The sequence below is a fragment of the Ursus americanus genome, chromosome 3, assembly GCF_024610735.1.
Source record: "Ursus americanus isolate L20-20 chromosome 3, mUrsAme1.1.p, whole genome shotgun sequence".
Taxonomy (NCBI): domain Eukaryota; kingdom Metazoa; phylum Chordata; class Mammalia; order Carnivora; family Ursidae; genus Ursus; species Ursus americanus.
Window position 1 is genome coordinate 34106171 of NC_142129.1, and position 18303 is coordinate 34124473.

At 40.6% G+C, this 18303-nt stretch overlaps 1 protein-coding gene across 2 annotated transcripts in view; it reads right to left on the reverse strand.

Annotated features, from left to right (window-relative positions):
• The window catches only part of MDFIC (MyoD family inhibitor domain containing), an 85098-nt gene extending 69239 nt beyond the window's left edge, over nucleotides 1-15859 (reverse strand). Inside the window, exons 1-2 of one of the 2 annotated variants that reach the window (XM_045792804.2) lie at nucleotides 15539-15859; nucleotides 15094-15277 (exon numbers count right to left, since the gene is read on the reverse strand). In XM_045792804.2, the coding sequence (XP_045648760.1) occupies nucleotides 15094-15178 (85 nt within the window). In that variant the 5' untranslated portion in view covers nucleotides 15179-15277; nucleotides 15539-15859. Of the gene's footprint in view, nucleotides 1-15093; nucleotides 15281-15538 lie in introns of both variants that reach the window. The other variant, XM_045792803.2, reaches the window with a different exon arrangement.
• Nucleotides 15860-18303: the final 2444 nt, after the last annotated feature.

Genomic DNA, 18303 nt, shown 5'->3' on the forward strand with positions numbered 1-18303 from the left:
TTGATTCAATTAGTAACTTTAATTGAAGCTGAATGAAATTAATTATATAATTTTGAGCTGTTCAAGTTTAATTCCATTAAAATTAATTCATGAAACCAGGGCATTATGAAGCATTGCTGACTAAAAGAAAATAGGTATGAATAAAGCCTCTAGACACACTTGACTCACATTTGAATCATGTCCAATATTCAAGTGCTCAACACAGGCCCTCTAGACTCTCCTCTGAACAAATGAAAATGTCATGTGGTCCATATACACACGGATCTAGTAGTGACCCACTCGTAAAAGGAACATGAAGTTCCTTCTGCTTTAATTATTTATTAAAACAGTTTCACTTTTTTTTTAAAGTTTCCTTATCTGTGAAATTCTAGAGTTAGAGTCCTCCTCAAATTAAAGAAAAACTACCATTCAATAATCAATACAATGTAATTACTATCAGATCACAATCATCCGTCTACCCAACTTTGCCTTCTTTGAAAAGTAAATGTCTTGTCCCAAAAGTTGGTCTCGGCTTTTTGCTATGACCCACAGCACCCAGCCCAAAGCAAGGCTCAGAAAAGGTTCTATAAAAATTAAGTATAAAAATTAAGTTGACTTTTGCCAATTCTCCACGTCTATAAACTTCTGTGACCACGTGAGTGTTGTACAACTTTCTAACATATGCGTACTCTTGTATTAACATATCTGTACTATTTAATGGAATACCTATATGGCAGCCTCATAAATGGTGTGCAGTTCCATCTCACACTGAAGAAACGCGCCGAGGCAGAGGAAGAGTTCATGGATAGACATAGACAATTCTAACATGAGCACCACGATGTCCAGCCACAGAACCAATCTGACTACAACTTTCTAAACCTTGGGTCAGCCACGAGTCATGAAGATGACCAACAGGCAGTTCCTAATAGCAGGTTTCTAGAATCGGGATAGGTTTACGGTGTTGCTTCTGAACTACAGAAGCAGGGCCACAGTCCTGGTTTAATCACTTCCTTTTTGAGTTTAGGAAGGTTTGTAGCTGCTATTCAACTAGTCTGTGGTCCCCAAAGACATATCTAGCCCACATATCCCATAATCAAGTAACTTCATGATGCATGAGATCAGTCTGCAGCTTTCTATAAGAACTCTGTACACACATCCAACCAGCACTCCTCCCTAACTTCACAATTTTCTCTTAAAAAGAGACCTTCCTCAGCTCTAGAATGCCGTTCTTCTATGCCAGTGGTTCTCTACTGCAGAGCTCCTTAACCATTCAGGCATAGGTCCCAACCCCAGAAGTCCCGACTCAGGTGGTGGGGGAGGAGTTCTGTCACCGCATAGATGGCCAGGTGTGAGGGATACTGCTCTAAGTTCTTCTGTTCTACACAATTTAGAGAAAACTCAGGAGAGCCTATTCGACACTGAGATACAGACCTTGCTTGGCATCACCTCATCACAGGATTCAAGGAATCAGAAAAGGCAATCTGACCTCATCACTAATATAAGAGGTATTTAGTTCTGTCTCCACGTCACAAAACTATGAGAATACAAAACCTGAATCACAGGTAACACTCATCAGTTCTACTAACAGATGACTACAGAAGCATGTTTTAGAAACTAAAATAAAAACTGAAGACGCTTTAAAGATAGCACTAGACCAGAGAATAGCTGCCTGCTCCTGGCAGCCGCTTCCCAAAGGCTGACTTCCCAAAAATTCTAGCTACTCTGAACACAGAAGCCCAGAAGAATCTTTGGCTAGGGCGGACAGGGGAGGGGACCCCAACAACAACCAAAACCTTAGTCCCTGACAAAAAAAGTCCTCTAGCTAGGGAGACCTAACATACACACAAAATGAGCAACTGCAAAACTGAAGGTAATGAAAACTGTGCTGGGTTATAATTCTGACTCAGAAACTGACCAGCCGTGTGTCTGGGGCTCATTTTCTTCAACCGGAAATGAGGGCATTGAGCTGGACGGTTGCAGAGGCTCTAAAATTCTCTAAATCTGACTCTGCAAAGGGGCTGAACAATAGGGCTAAAACTTCATATACACATTGAAGGGCATTCAGAATGGAGTGGAGGAAATCAAAGAAAAGCCTTTTGTAAGGCATTGGATTTGAGTTAATTCTCAAAGAAAATAACAAGCATGAATTAAGCAAAAGAATCAGAGGAAAATAATAAGAATTCTAAGCGATCAATTTAAATACAATATGTCCTATGCAGACGTGATTATCTTACAGGATCAACACTCTTCATTTTTTGTTATTTTTCTAAAGAAGGGTATGGATGGTGAGAAGCAATCTCTCTCTAATCTCAATCGTTCCTACTGAAGAAGAACCACCAGGTAAATAGAATTTCCATTTAATTAAAAATTCTATAATATTTTACCTAGTTGACATTATTCAAATTTAAAACTTGGCAAATGAGAATTTTACTTATCTGAGAGCTGGGAATAACCTAGTTGAATGGTGATTAACAAAAGAGAAATTTAAGAGCATTAAAAATAAGCAAATTAGATAATAATGTATGTACAACATTATATTATGTTCTATACCACACAACAGCCACTCAGCTGGTATATGGTTGTTAAACAAGTTTTTAAAAATGAAACAACACTTCCTTTTGTTGAAAGAGTAAAATTAATGAATTTTTACAATTATAGTATTAGCAATTTTCAAAGGACTTTAACATATAATATTCATTTGATCTTCAGAATCATCAACGATATTTTAAGATCACATTAGCTCCATTTTACTGATGAGAATACAGAATAAGTCTCAGAGATAGATATGCAGTTGAAAAATAGGATAAAAGTCAGAGCTGGAAAGCATCTTGCAGCTCAGCTGATTTCACACTGCACCCAGCGTGGAAAGACCCACTGCAACACTCAGCCCTTCAAAATTCCAACGAATGGCACCTCCCAAAGAAACACATCCTATTCTTGGACAGTTACGTTCCTCAGTAAGTTATGCTTTATTTTGAACATAAATTTGCTATCAGGTAGTTTATAACTAGTCTCAGTTCTGCCCATTGTAGGTACAAATAGTAAACGTAAACCTTTCTAAAAAATAGCTCCAACTACTGAAGAGGGATATTCTATCCATCAGTCTGTAATCAAGCAAACGTACGATCTCAACAGCTAAATGCTACTGGCACATCGTAGTAAAAGAATCTAGTCATGCTGCAGGAGAAGGATGATTAGTTTGTCAAAGTTACTAATGAGCTTTTAAACAAAGTTCTGTATGTGCCACAGTTTTCCAAGAAATGGAGACAATATTGTCATGTAAAGGTCCAGATGTATCTGATTCCTTCCTGCTGAACAAAAAGACTCTCATTAGGTTCTCTGTGACAGAAACACCGCCTCTGCATTGGACTTTGCGCTACAAGCGGTTAAGAGCAGAGGATCTCAAATCAGGCCACCGGGTCCACCACAAATGCTACGGATCCTGGGTAAACTGGTTTTCTCAAAATAGGACTAACAACAGTTATCTATCTCATAAGGTGGATATGGAAAGAAATGGAATCATGCCCGGGAAGCAGAGTTTCTGGTATATAATAAAAGCTCATCCACATTTGCTATTAGTATTTCATTAACTGTTAGGATAATAAGCGTCTTTTTAAAAGTTATCATATGGAAGCTGTTGAGGGCAGTATCTGTTCAATAATCCCTATGTGAAAAACCACACAAGAAATCTGTTTCCAGACTGAGTGCAAGGAAAACTATTGTTTTCTCTGAGAAGTTATTTTTTTTTTCCTGATGCACGGTGAACATCAAATTTTAAAAAATGCTTCCTTTTTGACCCAAATTTACAGGCAAAATTGAGTGAATCTGACCCTACAGTCTCTCTGTACATTTCGATTTTCCCCCATGTTTGGATCTCCTAGGTACCTATATTTTCCATTATTACGTTGTAGTCTTCTTTTAAAATGTACTCCTATAAGCCACCTCGAACATTCTGCAGAGGTATATGTAAATGCACAAACCAACCATCAAGTACATTTTCTACTTGTTATCCATACTTTATTTGCTTACTTCATGAAAGACTAATATAAACGGCGGTGCTTGGCAGAAATCTTTATAAAACCTCATAAAACTTAGTGTAAAATACATATATAGTCATATAGAAAAGGAATAGAAGTAGCTTTCTTTATACTTAAATTTGGGGGCTTCTGCATGTTAGATCTCAAGCAATCAATATTTGATAATAATCTATGACAGATCATTTATAATCTATGTAAGATGTATATTCTTACTGCTATGCAATCTATATTCATACCTTTTTCTGAAAACAAAATTGCTTTAAACAATTTTTACCCTTCCATTAAAATACCAGCATTATTTCAGACAATCTATGTGTGTTCCGGTTTATGAAATCTCAAGTAATCCAAGACTAAAATCTCTGGGAAAAGTAGAAAATCTAGGTCTGTTTGTCCCAGAGGCTCAGAACAATGTGGAAATATACAAATGCTTCCCAAATGTAACCTTTAAAAACCAAAGCAGATTTCAGGAAGACCTGAGGCTCTGGAATTTTATTTCTTCACTCATCAAACAAACACAAACAAACCAACCCCTCAAGCCTAATGACCTTCGGAGAAGCACAGCAAAACCAACCTGCTTTGCCTAATGCTCTCGAATGGACTGAAATCTCATCGTCCACAAAGGATTCAGATAACCAAGCATTTTTAACAAATGAATGAGCATATGCATACATTTTCATAATTCTGTAAAGACAATAAAGTTATTACATAAGCACAGATCATTATGAAGTTCATAGAAATAAATGCCTAAATCAATTGAATCGAATCATTGTTACCGATATTTTGAAAAGTAGGATTTCTGAGCAAAATCTAAAATGCATTCCTTCAAAGGGCTTCTTATGCCTTCAGAAGCTTATGGTGCATTTACATTCAAGAGTAATACAAATGACACCGACTCAACTAGTTCACGGGCTGGGGGAAGGCAGAGAGGATTAAACACATAGCACGGTGGACAACAACTCCGAAATTTGATCAATCAACAGTTGAGTATGACGATGCAAATGCACGGGTACAGAATGCAGCTCTAGTTCCGGAAATATCTCAGTAAATCAGGGCTCCAAATACGTGGCAGAAGGAGCAGGGAGAGGTGAAGTGACGGCAAGCTGATACTGGTGACCAGGCCACCTTTATCTCCTCCTTTTGACATCTGAACCTACACTTCCTTGTCCTAAAGATGTGTTTTCAGGATGATCTACCCTGAGGCATAGCAAACTCCCACCTCTTCAAAGAGAGGTTCGATTGTATTCTTTCAACCAACTATCTGGCGTGCTAACACCAAACACTCGCAGGCTCCTGGAATTTGGAGTTAGGCTTTTAGAGGTCCCAGCCCAAACTGATAATCTGAATTCAGATGAATACCTTCACCATCCAAGAGTCCCAAGAACAAGCCAAGGCGCATGGGCATGGACACGCCCGGACAGGGACACGGCCTCAGCACATCGCGTACCCCAGTTTGGGACGGCTTTGACAACTCAAAGACTTTCCTCACAATTGGCTAAAATCAACTTCCTCGTTATTTTTCACTGATTCATATTTTACTCTGTGGTCGAAGTACAGTCTAAGCTTCCCTCCACATGATGGTCTTGTCTTAGAAAATATCTCGTGCTCCTGTGTCTTTATCTCCTCCGTGCTGAACACTGTCAATGCCTTCAGTGGTTTTTCAGGGCCTTTTTTACATTCTGCCCACCCTTATGGACAGGACAGTCTTCTTCGTCTTGTCTAGAAAGCTATTCTGAAAGAGTTTGGTCTTACTGATTGCAAGAATCCAGAGAGGCCTAACTACAGCTCTCTCACTGAGCAACTGACTAAGTCCTATTACAAAAAGGAATTGAGGACTCTGACATCTTCCCCCTTTTTAAAATGATGTCACACACCCATCTTTAGTCTTTTTTCATGATCACTGTTGTAACTGCCACAATTCTAAAACTTTTCTGTTACCTCTCAGTTGTATCAGGTGGGGATGAACCCTTAACTTGGTACTGCTGTAAGAATGAAGGCCAACGGAAATCAAAAGTGAACCAAAGGGGGTTGTTTCATCTGTAAAGGCTTTTCAGAACTATGATTTGAGTCCAATCTTGATACAGGTAAGTGCGAGAGGATGGAGAAGAGCATGTCACATAGCAGTGAAACCACAGATAAGATAATGGTAAGAGAATCAAAACTATATTGGAATTCATTTTTTGGGCTTCAGAATGATAGACACAGATTATAAGTCAGAGGATATATCCTCTCTGGTAATTCTCCTAAAGGCCCAAACCAGAAGCCTCTCATAGAACTCACTAACCCGGCTTCTTTTGAGACACTGCCTTCTTTGGATTCTCCCTTAAGACAACCAACCCTTTCTGGCTCCACAATCTTTATAATCTCATTAACTTCTGCAGGGGTCCATAATGACCACTTCCAGGAGAAGAACTTGTAAATCCACTATTCTAGGCCTGTTCCTGCGTCCTGACCTACAAATTTGAGTTTCAACTCTACATCAATAGATCTTTAGTGACTCCAACTCAGCATTTCTGAAAATTCATCACCACTTCTCTTCTGCCCCTGTTTCTCCAACTGTAGTCCGTATCCTGGTCAGTGGTATTATCTTTCAAGTCTCTCTTTTCCCTGCCCCAATATAATCAATTATGAGACCCAGCTAGTTGCAACTTCCCAATTTCTCTCAGATGTAGAATTTTTTCCTATGCACACTACCAGTGCCACCAATCTTCATCTCCTCCAACCAGAAATACTTTCAATACAAAGACTGAATATGTTACTCCTTAGCTCAAGAAAAATTAAATTCATTTTGCATATTGATGAAAAATTGGTATATTTATTTTCACATTGTATACATCTTAATGTAAGCTCCCACATCTCCCCCACGCTCCATAATTTCATCTTGCATTTCAGTAAGAAATAAAGAGTAATACCCCTCAGAAAATGCACGTTGCTTAAGCGATGGAAAAACTAAGAACAGAGTAGGTCTGCATACACAGAGCCCAAAAGATCAAGGGCTGATCCATCATGGAAAAGAGTAGGAGGACTGTATCTTGGAGAAGCCGGTTCCTTTGTACTCTGCCAGCTGCCTTCCGAGGGCCTGTCACCTACTCAACCACAAACTGCTTTATTTTTAGTGCTCAACTCTGCATAATTCAAACCCAAAAGACCTACAAACTGTGTGTTCTTCAGATGGGGTCACTAGCAGTCCAACCCAGACAAAACGGACTTCTTGCCATTCTGAGTTTCTCATTCAACCTCTGACTTTGGGTGCTCCAGAACCACACCGGTCAGCTGGCAACTGGCCATCAACTCATCTGGCACCTGGTTCTTGTCGGAACAGTCAATCGATATTTAGAATTAAATTTAATTAGAAATTAAAATTTAATTTGGCACACTTGTTTCTCATCCTCCCTCTCACGTACTTTATACACTCCTTCTGGGCCAACGATGCATGACACATTTTCCATCTTCACAGCACTTTGTACGCAGTAGGCACACAAAAAATATTTGTTAACAGGGTTTCTCTTCAAACCCATCAATAATGAAATCTATGTGCTGGCATGAAAATTAACTTCAGACTTGACTCCTGAAACTACTAAAAAATTCAGGCATAAAAGCACATGCATATGAATCATCTTACTTCAGATCATGTGGGTGTGAATCTGAAAACAGAAGTGGACTGCAAGTAGAAACCACAAACGAAATTAATATTAAAATAACTCTGGTCATAGCTCCTACTTAGTGAACCCTAACTGATTAAATTAGAATCTTTAAAATACAACTTGATTTCAAAAACAAAGTTAAAAGCTTTCCTTCTTCCGAATATGTGTGCTGACGTGAAACGAAGATATGAAAAGTTTAAGTTTAACTTCAGGAAAGGAGAGGAGGGAAGGGGAAAAGAGACAGAGACACAAAGACAAAGAAAAGAGAGAAGCATCCAAAACCCTGGTGCACAAGCACGTACAAGATTAAGTCAGCAGGAAGGACTGAAGGGTCCCTCGTCTGCCCCAACGACTCAACAACACCCAACTATCCAAACATCTAGAATCTAGCCAGTGCAGATCTGTCTTCCCTTAATAAAAATTGATTATAAAGACCTTTAGAAATAGAAACATAAAAATCACATCCCTTGGCTCTACATACAGTAGAATAATTACATTATCTCAGAAAGACAATTTGGTCGAATTGTTCTCTTCTGTTGTTGCTTATCATATCGTTCTAATTTTCCATTTGCAAATGGCTTAACTTTAGATTGTGTCCATTTATGCTTCCTTATTTTCCCCAAATCTTTTATTACAAAAATATAATGCTAGTAAAATAACTGCACACAGCTATTAGAACTTTCCATGAAATCACCTCAACAAAATCCAGGAAATAAGGGTCAAAGAAACAGGAAAGGCTCTTACACACCCAAAAATTCCAATTTCCCCACTAGCCCTATAAAGGTCATTCAATTTATACATATATTATATTATATTATATTATATTATATTATATTATATTATATTATATTATATTATATTATATTATAATATATATTTTTTTTAATAAAAAATTCTTGTATGTTAACTGACCAAACAAGGCCAACAGGCACGGTTCTTGCTGGCCAGAAACCACCTGCCAATTGCACTTCTAGTCTCCCTGGCTCCCCATATACCCTAGAACACAAGATTAGTTAGAACAAACACACTCTTCCCACACATGTGTAATCCTCCTCCTTTGTCCCCCACTGCTTCTACCCTGCCAACCTCCAACCCTATGCTAATTCCAAAAATTCATTCTACCAGCTTCTATTCTCAAGCTCCCTCCTGCTCCTTGCTGAGAAAGGCAATCAACCATGCTGACCTTGTCCACTAAAAATTCATGCCATTCATTCTTAGTTAAGCCCTCAGTGTTACTGAGCAGCCCTTTTGTTTGCCCCAGATTGAATCCCTCTTGAATACTTCATTCTTTGAAATCTTTTCCACTCATCTCAAATTTCTCATCTCATCCTAACCGCCCTCCAGCCTTGCTCTCAGCGAATGTTACCATCTACTTTACTGAGAAGATCGAGGTCTCCCATGATCTCTTTTTCATATCAAACTTTCTCTAGATTATCACTGATCATCTTCTCCCATGCCCATCTGAAAAGCTAACATTCTCTACTTTCCTAAGACTGGTCTCTGTCCCATTCAGTCCCAGAATTTTACTCTTTCAATTACACACACCCACCATACCACCACGGTACTCCACACCTTTTCATCTTCAATCTCTCTATCCCCTCAATTTCTTTCCATTAACATGCGGCGAGCATAGCTTTCATCTTCCACGACCACTAAACCTCTAATGCTTCTGTGACCAGTCCTTGGGGGCTCTCTTTCTGCATTCTTTTCCTTCTCCTCCCTAAGTGTGGCCATGCCTCCAAATCTGCTCCTCGGTACTCTCTCACACTCCTGTGCCCATCCACCAGCTACCTGGTGGTGAACTCTTAGCCTGGGGGCCCGACCCTCACCACTCTCCTAGGTACAAGTTCTTCTTCATGGTGGCTTATTGGCTATCATGGTAAGGGGTAAGTTCCAGGAACCAACATGATCAAAAGACGATTCAACAGCTCCTCCTATTAGCTCCTCCTTTTAGCTCACGCTATAAAGGCAAACCCGTTGGACTACCTTAAATTTTTACCTTTCCAGCATCTCCCATATTAAACATGCTGCCCAACTATATCAGTTGAATTCAACAACATTTGGACGCTGTGCTTTAGGAGATTCACAGATGATAAGTAAAAATCAAAGCCCTCAAGGGGCTCTCACAGCTCAGTAGAACTCTATCCTACTTTTCCTATTGTTCTTTAAACTCCTCAATTCCATTCCTACTGGTGCTGCCCTACGTCCTCTTTTGTCAAGTGACTGTACTAACCTCCTGGATAATCACTACCTTCACTCTTGCCCCGCCCACCAACATCATCCTTTGCACTGCCACCAGATTTATTTTCCTCAAAACACCAATTTGGTCCTGTCCTTCCCTTTCTCAAGAACTTTCAGTGGTTCACCACTGCCTACAGAAAGGATATACAAATACCTCTGGGGAGAATTAGTGTCATCCTCAAAATCACTTTAGTTTATCTTCTCAACCTTATCTCGCTCTTTGTTTCTTCATACAACCCATACAATGGGTTTAGTCAAGTACTCAGCATTCTGTAGTAATCCCCTCCAAGCTCTGCTTCCCACCATCCATTTCCAAAGCGCTGAGTCCAGCGATCATGCTTAGTCATCCAGCTCAAATCAAAAGCTTTCCTAGACATTTTTCCAAATGCCCCAGCTAGAGATACTTTCTCTCTCCCACGTTCTGCCATCATACTTTCTTTACCCATTATACCACCTATCAGTCTACCTTGCATTATAGTTACGGGTAAATGTATGTGTTTCCCCATCATTCTGCGAGACCCTGATTTCATTCGGTCTATTTCTCTCTGTACTTGTCACGTAACAAGGTTCAATTGTCACTGTTTCTATGAGAAAGGATCACTGAGATTCCAAAACTCCAACTGACAAAGGAACACAACTAATGTGCAAATTATGCACCCTTTTCCTTATTATTCCATAATCCTGGGATCTCCAAAGAGAAGTGTAGGGTGGCAGGACAAGAATATCTACTGAAGTGGTGGAAGAAAGTATGAAAATATCGAATTCACTTACTTTTACTCATCTGCTTACAACTCTTATTTATGTATTTCTTTTCTTATGTTCACAATACATTTGTATGATAGTACACAAAATTTTGGAAAATTCTTTGAGGATGAATACTCAGTATTATTTTTATTAATTGGGGTAGGTATAAAAATGCTGAAGAGCAGTAATACAGTGATAGGATTGAAAATCTGGAACTCGAAAAAGAGACTTTTTAAAAGCTTTCTGAAGCCTTTCTACTAAGAAAGAGACTAGAAATCTATGATAACTTGTCTTTCTGCAGATAAAAGACACTAAAACAATGATTCTCAACGAGATAAAGAGCACCTGGAGCCTGTTAAAAATGAATATTCTTGAGCCTTCCACCCAGAGATGGATTAAGTCTAGAGTGGGAACAAAAATGCCCGTTTCCTTGAGACATCAGGATAGCATCTCAACACTACTGACATTCTAAGGCCAGATAATTCTTTGTTGTAAGGGGCTGTTCTGTCCTGTGCATTTTAAGATATTTAGCATTATCCCTGGCTTCTACCCCCTAGATCCCGGGAGGACCCACTCCACTCCCTGTATGTCTACTAAACGTATCTCCTGATGTCACCAAGTGTCTTTTGGAAGCACATTCACCCCCGACTGGAACAAGAGGTAGAAGCTATCCAAAGATGACACACTTTGAGAAATGCCATCCTTAATCAGAAGGATAAAACAATATGATACAAGTAGAAGAATGTGGGTATTACAAGCATACATTGTATAAAATGAAATAAACAGGCTTCCCATAAAGGAAATCTGATTAGCCACTATAAACTCCTGACAACTCAGCTAAGCTTCTAAGTCAAAGCTCTTCTTATGTAATTTCAACTCGAAGATTTTCTCCCTAGCTTCTATTTTAAATTATTTTTAATTAACTTCACTGGCATTTTGCATCCTGCTATGAAAAGTCTGCCTAATAGTCTCAGAGGACTCTCCCAAGAGAGAAGAGTGCATTAAATCACACATTATCACATTAAAGTATATTCCAGCACTCTCAGTCCAACAGTCTAAGTCTTGGCAAATGCAATGGGGTGTGGTGGGGGGGTTGGGGGGGTGGGGGGGTGATGCAGGGCCTGGAACAGGCTCAAGTGATTCACAGTATCCAAAGCCTATTATCTTCAATTCATCCATCCGTAGGAAACAGTTATATTGATTCTCTACTTCAACCACATTTAACACAATGACATATATTCTGCAATTTGTGGTTCTACCCTGATTTCTACTGACTGTGTGAGACCTTAGCCAAGTCACTTAAATTCTTTGGGCACCCTTTCTAAAAAGTGAGCCAGCTGGACCCTTCTAGTTACAAGTCACAAACGTATGAATGAAGCACTTAATTAAAAAGCTCTTTCCACTGCATGAATTCTAGTAACTACTGCACCAAAAGGTAAGTACCTACATTTTCCATGTTGATAACACAATGAATTTTAAGATGTCCAATCCAAAAAAGAAAAAAAAAAATGACAACTTGATGAACCACATACACAAGATCCACTTTTTTAAAATTTAAATTCAATTAATTAACATACAATGTATTAGGATTCACTCTCTCTTAAAACGAAATTAAGTTTGGATCAAATCATCCTTCACCTACGAAGACATTTATACAGGTACTCTGCATAAATAGGAAAATAGTTATAAATACATGTTTATGTTCTATTTTCTGTAACAGAGATAAAAGATCAGCTGCCTAGAGGCCATTTCCAGCCTGAAAGTGTAGTAGTTTTGTTGGCCTGGACAAAAATTATATTTAATCAATTGCCAACTTTTAAAAAGGGAGAGATGATACATAAAAATCTGTATTTCCAGTGTCTCCTGAAATACTGGAAGATATTAGCCCAAATGGCAACAGTGAGCTGGAGCTGAGCCGTGCTGCCTCCTGGCCCAGGAGCCATCCCAAGGCCCGCAATCCCTGCCACTCCCTGTCTTCTAACACCCATCCTGGGTCCTGGGTCCCTCTTACAGCCTGGAGCATATGAGCTTATGTCCTTGCTCTGTAACAATTTTCAAAATACACAGAAAATATTTTTAATGCTTTCAAAGTAATAGAATTTTCCTTGCAGAATCACAGGAAAAGAGTAGAGATTTTCAAGAGAGAGAACTATGCTATTAATCAGAAAAACCCTCCTAAATCTGAATGCTGATGAGTAGAACGAGCTACACTTCGGGGTCTAACTAATCATCCGAAAGAATGGAGAAAGGGACTCTAGAATTGATGGTGAGTTTACTAGAGACCCCCTAAAATGTCTTTTACCTTTAACATCGTATGTCTTTACTTACGTACAGGTTTTATCTGGTCATCTATGTATCTCTGCTTACAAGGGAAGACTTGACCTTATATGTCCCCCTCAGGAAAAGGTATTTTCTGCTAATTTTCATAACACACTCCATTTTTCTCACGGATTTTAATATATAAAAATTTTAAATTAAGTTTCAATTAACTAAGTAGCCACAACTTACCAGAGAATGATTAAACTATTCTTCTGAAAGGATGATAAAAGAATCCAAGGACAGAAGGAAGAGGATAAAAGAACTCAAGCAAGAGCTTGAGATGAGAGCACTCTGTGAGCAAAGCTGCTCTCTTCACTAATGTCTTTACCAATAAAACCAACCTAACCATGGAAGGCGGCATCTTGAAGCTTTTATTCTACCCACTGGCTCCAAATTTTTTTTCTTTCAGTACACCTTATGAAATCTGCTTGTTTGAGACACATTATAACAAGATCCTGAGGATTTTCTTTTTTAAAAATCAACTTTATATTATGCTTACAATTAAACTGGTGCCTATTTAAAGGATATTGTGAGTCAAAGATAAACTAATCACAAAGCACCATTTATCTATGTTGCTGAGGGTATGCCAATTTTCAGGTACAATATAATCCAAGAGTTTCCACACTGATGATGTATGTGTTGTATGCAGTCAACTTCACCGCAGACCATTCTAGATGGCCACTTCTTAGTGTCAGACCACGTGCTAATCTACAGCACTGCTCGCACGGCTACATTAAGTACCACTGCAAGTTCTGACTCTAAAGATGCATTACTAAAGTTGGACACTCCAGATATCACTATGTCAAATCAACTGTTTTTGTAGTATATTTGATGTGGATTTTGACATAAGCATAGTTTAACAATAGTGATTAACAGCTCAAGTGTGAACATAAACATCAATGAGCTGATGAGACTATGAAGGGCATGTCTAACAAGAAAATGACTATGTTGGCAATACAATGTGCAAAACGTGGGCTGCTTCTGGGAAAATATGTTGATCATTCTAGCTCTCTGATTCGCTCCATTTTCTCTTTAGAAAAAAAATGACTCACTGTTTAGAAGCAAACAGCAATGATAAACATAATTCAATTTAACAGCCCTGAATGCCAGAACATTCTAATTTAGCCATGGATGTTTTCTGCTTTCACCTTTCCTGAGTTCAACATTGACTTCTTTTCCATTTCTGCTGACTTAAAACAAAAACGAAAACAAAAACAAAAATCCAATCCCAAGTAGCTCACCACATTATCAAAGAAAAAGAAAAGCTATCAGATATGTTTACAATCAAGAGTATAAAGTGGGTTTCTGAGACCTGGAAAATTATTTAGCTTACATCAGTATCAGAACTTTTTAAATCAGAGTCACCCTTAGAGAAAAATGCATCTGAAGAGTAAGGGCCTTGTTCACTGTCAACAACGAAAACCTGAAGTATGTCACCTTCAAGAGAAAAAAAGATACTGCCTGACTTGTTCCTAAGCTTGTTAGGGAAGTTTGCCAGAAAGGAGATTAGAGATTAGTTTCTTCATAGGTTGCCTGTGTTCACACTTTGGGAGAACACAAAGGAGCTAATTCATTCTTGGAACGTGTTTCTTTTAAAGCATGTTTATTTCAAAAGTTATTGAAACATATGCGTGAGCCATTCCAAAGCAATTGGTCACAGAAACCTGGATCATCAAGTGAGTGGCAGAGTGGCCCACAAGAAACAGAAAGAGGAACGGAGAGCGCGTGCTTGTTCAGAAAGCAGAAGCAGACCGGGATCTGATGAAGACACTAGAACTGAAGTGAAGCCGGGGAGGGTGTTTCAGATCTCACACATTTGACTCTTAGGCCCCAAAATGCATATGCTTAAGAAAGAAGGAGTCAAGTCATCCAGTTTCCCCCGCAGCCAAAGGAAGGGGGAGTGGAAGGACCAGCGGATCCCGCCCTCTTATCCGGTTGTTGATCTAGGGCAGGAGTCCTGGAGAACTTGTTTGAGTAACACTAACTGTGCAGAAGTTCACAACTACGAGGTGAGAACCCATCCTCACCGCACCAACCTCCACCCCCGACCCCCAGTCAGTAATACTATGTGTGAACAAATTTTAAAATGCAACAATGACAAAGCGGCTTGCCACTTGCAAGCAGGCACTCACCCTGGGCTGGGGCACCCAGCCGGCCGCCGCCCGCCTCGGCCCCGCGCTGGGGCCCGGGAGCGAGGGCTTCACCCGCGCCGGACATGGGCCGCTCCACCGAGCCCGCGCCGCGCTGCAGCCTAGCTCTCCGCCCCCGGGGCGGACCACGAAGGGCTCTTAGGTGTTGGGTGCAGAGAACTGCCTGCTTCTGGCGGAAAAAAAAAAGTGTTTTTAGAGACCAGCACACCACCCCTACGGGACATTCCCTCCCCCTCCGCTTCCCTCCCCCAAACCCCACCCCGGAGAAGTTTTGATTTGAAACCCGGGAGGAAAACTGCTACCCCGCAAGTTGACACGGCGGGGGGGGGGGGGGGGGATGAAGGGGGGCGGGGAAGGGAGACGATTTGGAAGCTTGGGGAAGGGGACCAAACCCCTCCTCCTCCTGGACTGGCAGACCACCACCTACCTCGGCATCCCCCCCAACTCTCTCAAAGCCCCTTCTTCCTCCTCCTCCTCTTCCGCCCGGAAAGTTAGCGAAGCTCCGGCAGCAGCGGCATCTCGCCCCAGTGGCCTGGCAGCAGTGGCGGCCGCCCCTGCGCGTCCCTCCCCGCCTCCCTCCGGCTCAGCCCAGACACTGCAGTGGCGGCAACTGCGCCAGCGGCCGCTCCTCTGACTCCCTGCTCTCCGCCCCCTCTTTCCAGCCAGCTCAGTCCGGCCCGTTCCCCTCCGAGGGGGACTGTTCTCCCTCTCTTTCCCCTCGTCCTCCACCCCTCCACTCCTGAAACACTTCTCCCTCTGTTGCTCTTTTTCATCATATCCGGATGGGAGGCCTCGAACTCTTGGCGGGTGGCCCGAGGCTGGGGGCGGTGCAACGTGGGCTCCCTCTCGCCCCACGCTGTCTGGGTCAGGAGGCCAAAGCCCGAATGGGCTGGCTCAGAGCAAGGGGTTCTTCCAGGGGCTGGGAGAAAGGAGGGAATTGGCTGGTCCCTGACTTCCCTGGCATCTTCCTGCCCAGACTCACCCCAGCCCCTCTCTCCCAGCCTTTCTTCCCAATTCTGCCCCAGACCTACTGAAGCTCTGGGAACTACCTGAATGAAGGAGAAACCTTTAGGGTGGACAATGCAAAACCAAAAAAAAAAGTCCAAATAGTTATCGAACTTTGCTGGTGGGATAGCAGAAGTGTGGTTTTGAAACCTTGACCCTTAGCAGAGTGTTTAAGTTCTTGCTCTGTGCCTCTTAAGTTACCTTTATTCTCTTTTTCAAGCTTTTATTCTGGTCAGACAGGATCCTAGATCGGTAAAACCAGTTGCACTTGCTTGAATCAACTGGAGACATTCAGGCTGACGAGGCTGTCACCATGGAGGACGCAGTGGCCCAGGGCCCCAAGCCAGGCCTACTACATACACACTGAATGGCTTTTGTGGCAAGATAAACTTGTGGTCGGAAGTAAAAAGCCCAGGGACTCTCAGACGTTCTGATTGTAGCTTAATCTGATGAGCCTAGAATAACAAGTACAAAGTAATTTTCAGATATACTTTAATAATACATTCAAATAACTCGTGCTCTTTTTTTCATTCACTATAAGTGAAATGCAGAATTCATTTGTAAAAAGCTAAAACAAACTCGTTCTTTGACTCTCTAGGACAAGAGAGGAATCACAGCCATGTTATCAAAATCAAAGAAAATGTGCACTGGATATATCTTTAATAATATCCCAGGAATCTCATTTCTTCAAAAAACCAATTGGAATGATTCCAGTTAATTGAGAAGATCTGTTTCTTAACTTTAGAGTCAGTGCAATCAAACTTAACTTTCAATTAAACCTGAAAAACACAGCCTTTCAAGTTTCTAATGACCATTATTCAGACCATACTCACCAAAAAGCAAATGACATTTTCCCTAATGACCTATGACTAACATGTTTTTTCTTCTATTTTTAGTTTAGAGATTTTCGATATGGTGTGCATAAAAGTGCCTTAACTTTCCTGAAAACTTGTACAGGGGCCTGGACTCTGCAATCTACTTGCTGGCAGATCAGTTCTGAGAAGAACTGCAGTATCATTAGAGAAGGAACATCCACGAAGCATCCCTGTGTGCGGCAGCATTCTCTGCAAAGGAACAGGATAGGAAGTAACCACTCTGAAAGATTCTGTTGTATCCCTTACTATTTCCTTAACTTTTTTTTTTATTCCCTCACAAAGATGGTAAAGTCCATGAATATCAAGAAGTTATACCGCTCTTCTAGAAAGCCATAGTCAGTGATAAGTATTTGGTAATTTCACACAGAGCACTTAATGTTGCACACATGGTAGGTGATTCAATCAATACTCCTTGAATTTAAACATCTTACTTTTTTAATGGGCAAGAAATAAAATTCAAATAAAAATATTTGGAATAAAGAGAGGCTGTGGTGTAGAATCACCATGATGGTCAAATGCTGTATCTTGTTCAGCTGTGTGACTTTGGGTAACTCAGTCAAACTCTCTGCCTTGGTTGCCTCATAAAGTAAGGATGATAAGAGAAACTCTTCACTGAGTCCCATGAGGGCTAGTAAGATCATTATAAAAATACTTAGAAAATAATTAAAATAGAAATTAAAAATATAAAAAGATAATTCTCTTATAGCATTTGGAAAAATATCAGATATAAGGACAGGTGCTCAAAAGTGTTAACTGTTATTAGACAGCAGAAGCATTTCGATCGGTTACATTGAGCACGGCATGATGACGAGATCACAAGGGCCACATCAACATACCAGTATCTATGCGTGCACTTTATACGAACTTTCTCAATGATTTCTTACATCAGCCCTACCACTAACTTGCCAGGATTACATTGCTAGAATTAGAACTCAGATCTATCTGACTATAAGGCAGACTACCTCACTTGTTTAGGTAAACTCAGGTCTTCCCTCTGAAGGGTATAAAGGTGGCATCTCAGAGACCAGAAATTAAGTGTGGACTCCTAAGTGTTCCCCAAGCTGCCCATTTACCCCACCCCTTGCTGTATCGTTCAGTCTGACTCATCTCTTAGCTTGATTCCTGAGGAGCACCACTCCATGCCCTCATTCTCTCATTCTTTTATTCAGCAAATATGTATGGAGGTGAAAGGCACAGTGGTGGGTGCTGGGGACATAGCAATGAAGATGACAATTGTAACCACTGCTCGTGGAATTCACCGTCTAGAAGGAAATACAGTTACACAACCACTTAACAATGCAAGTTTCTGAGG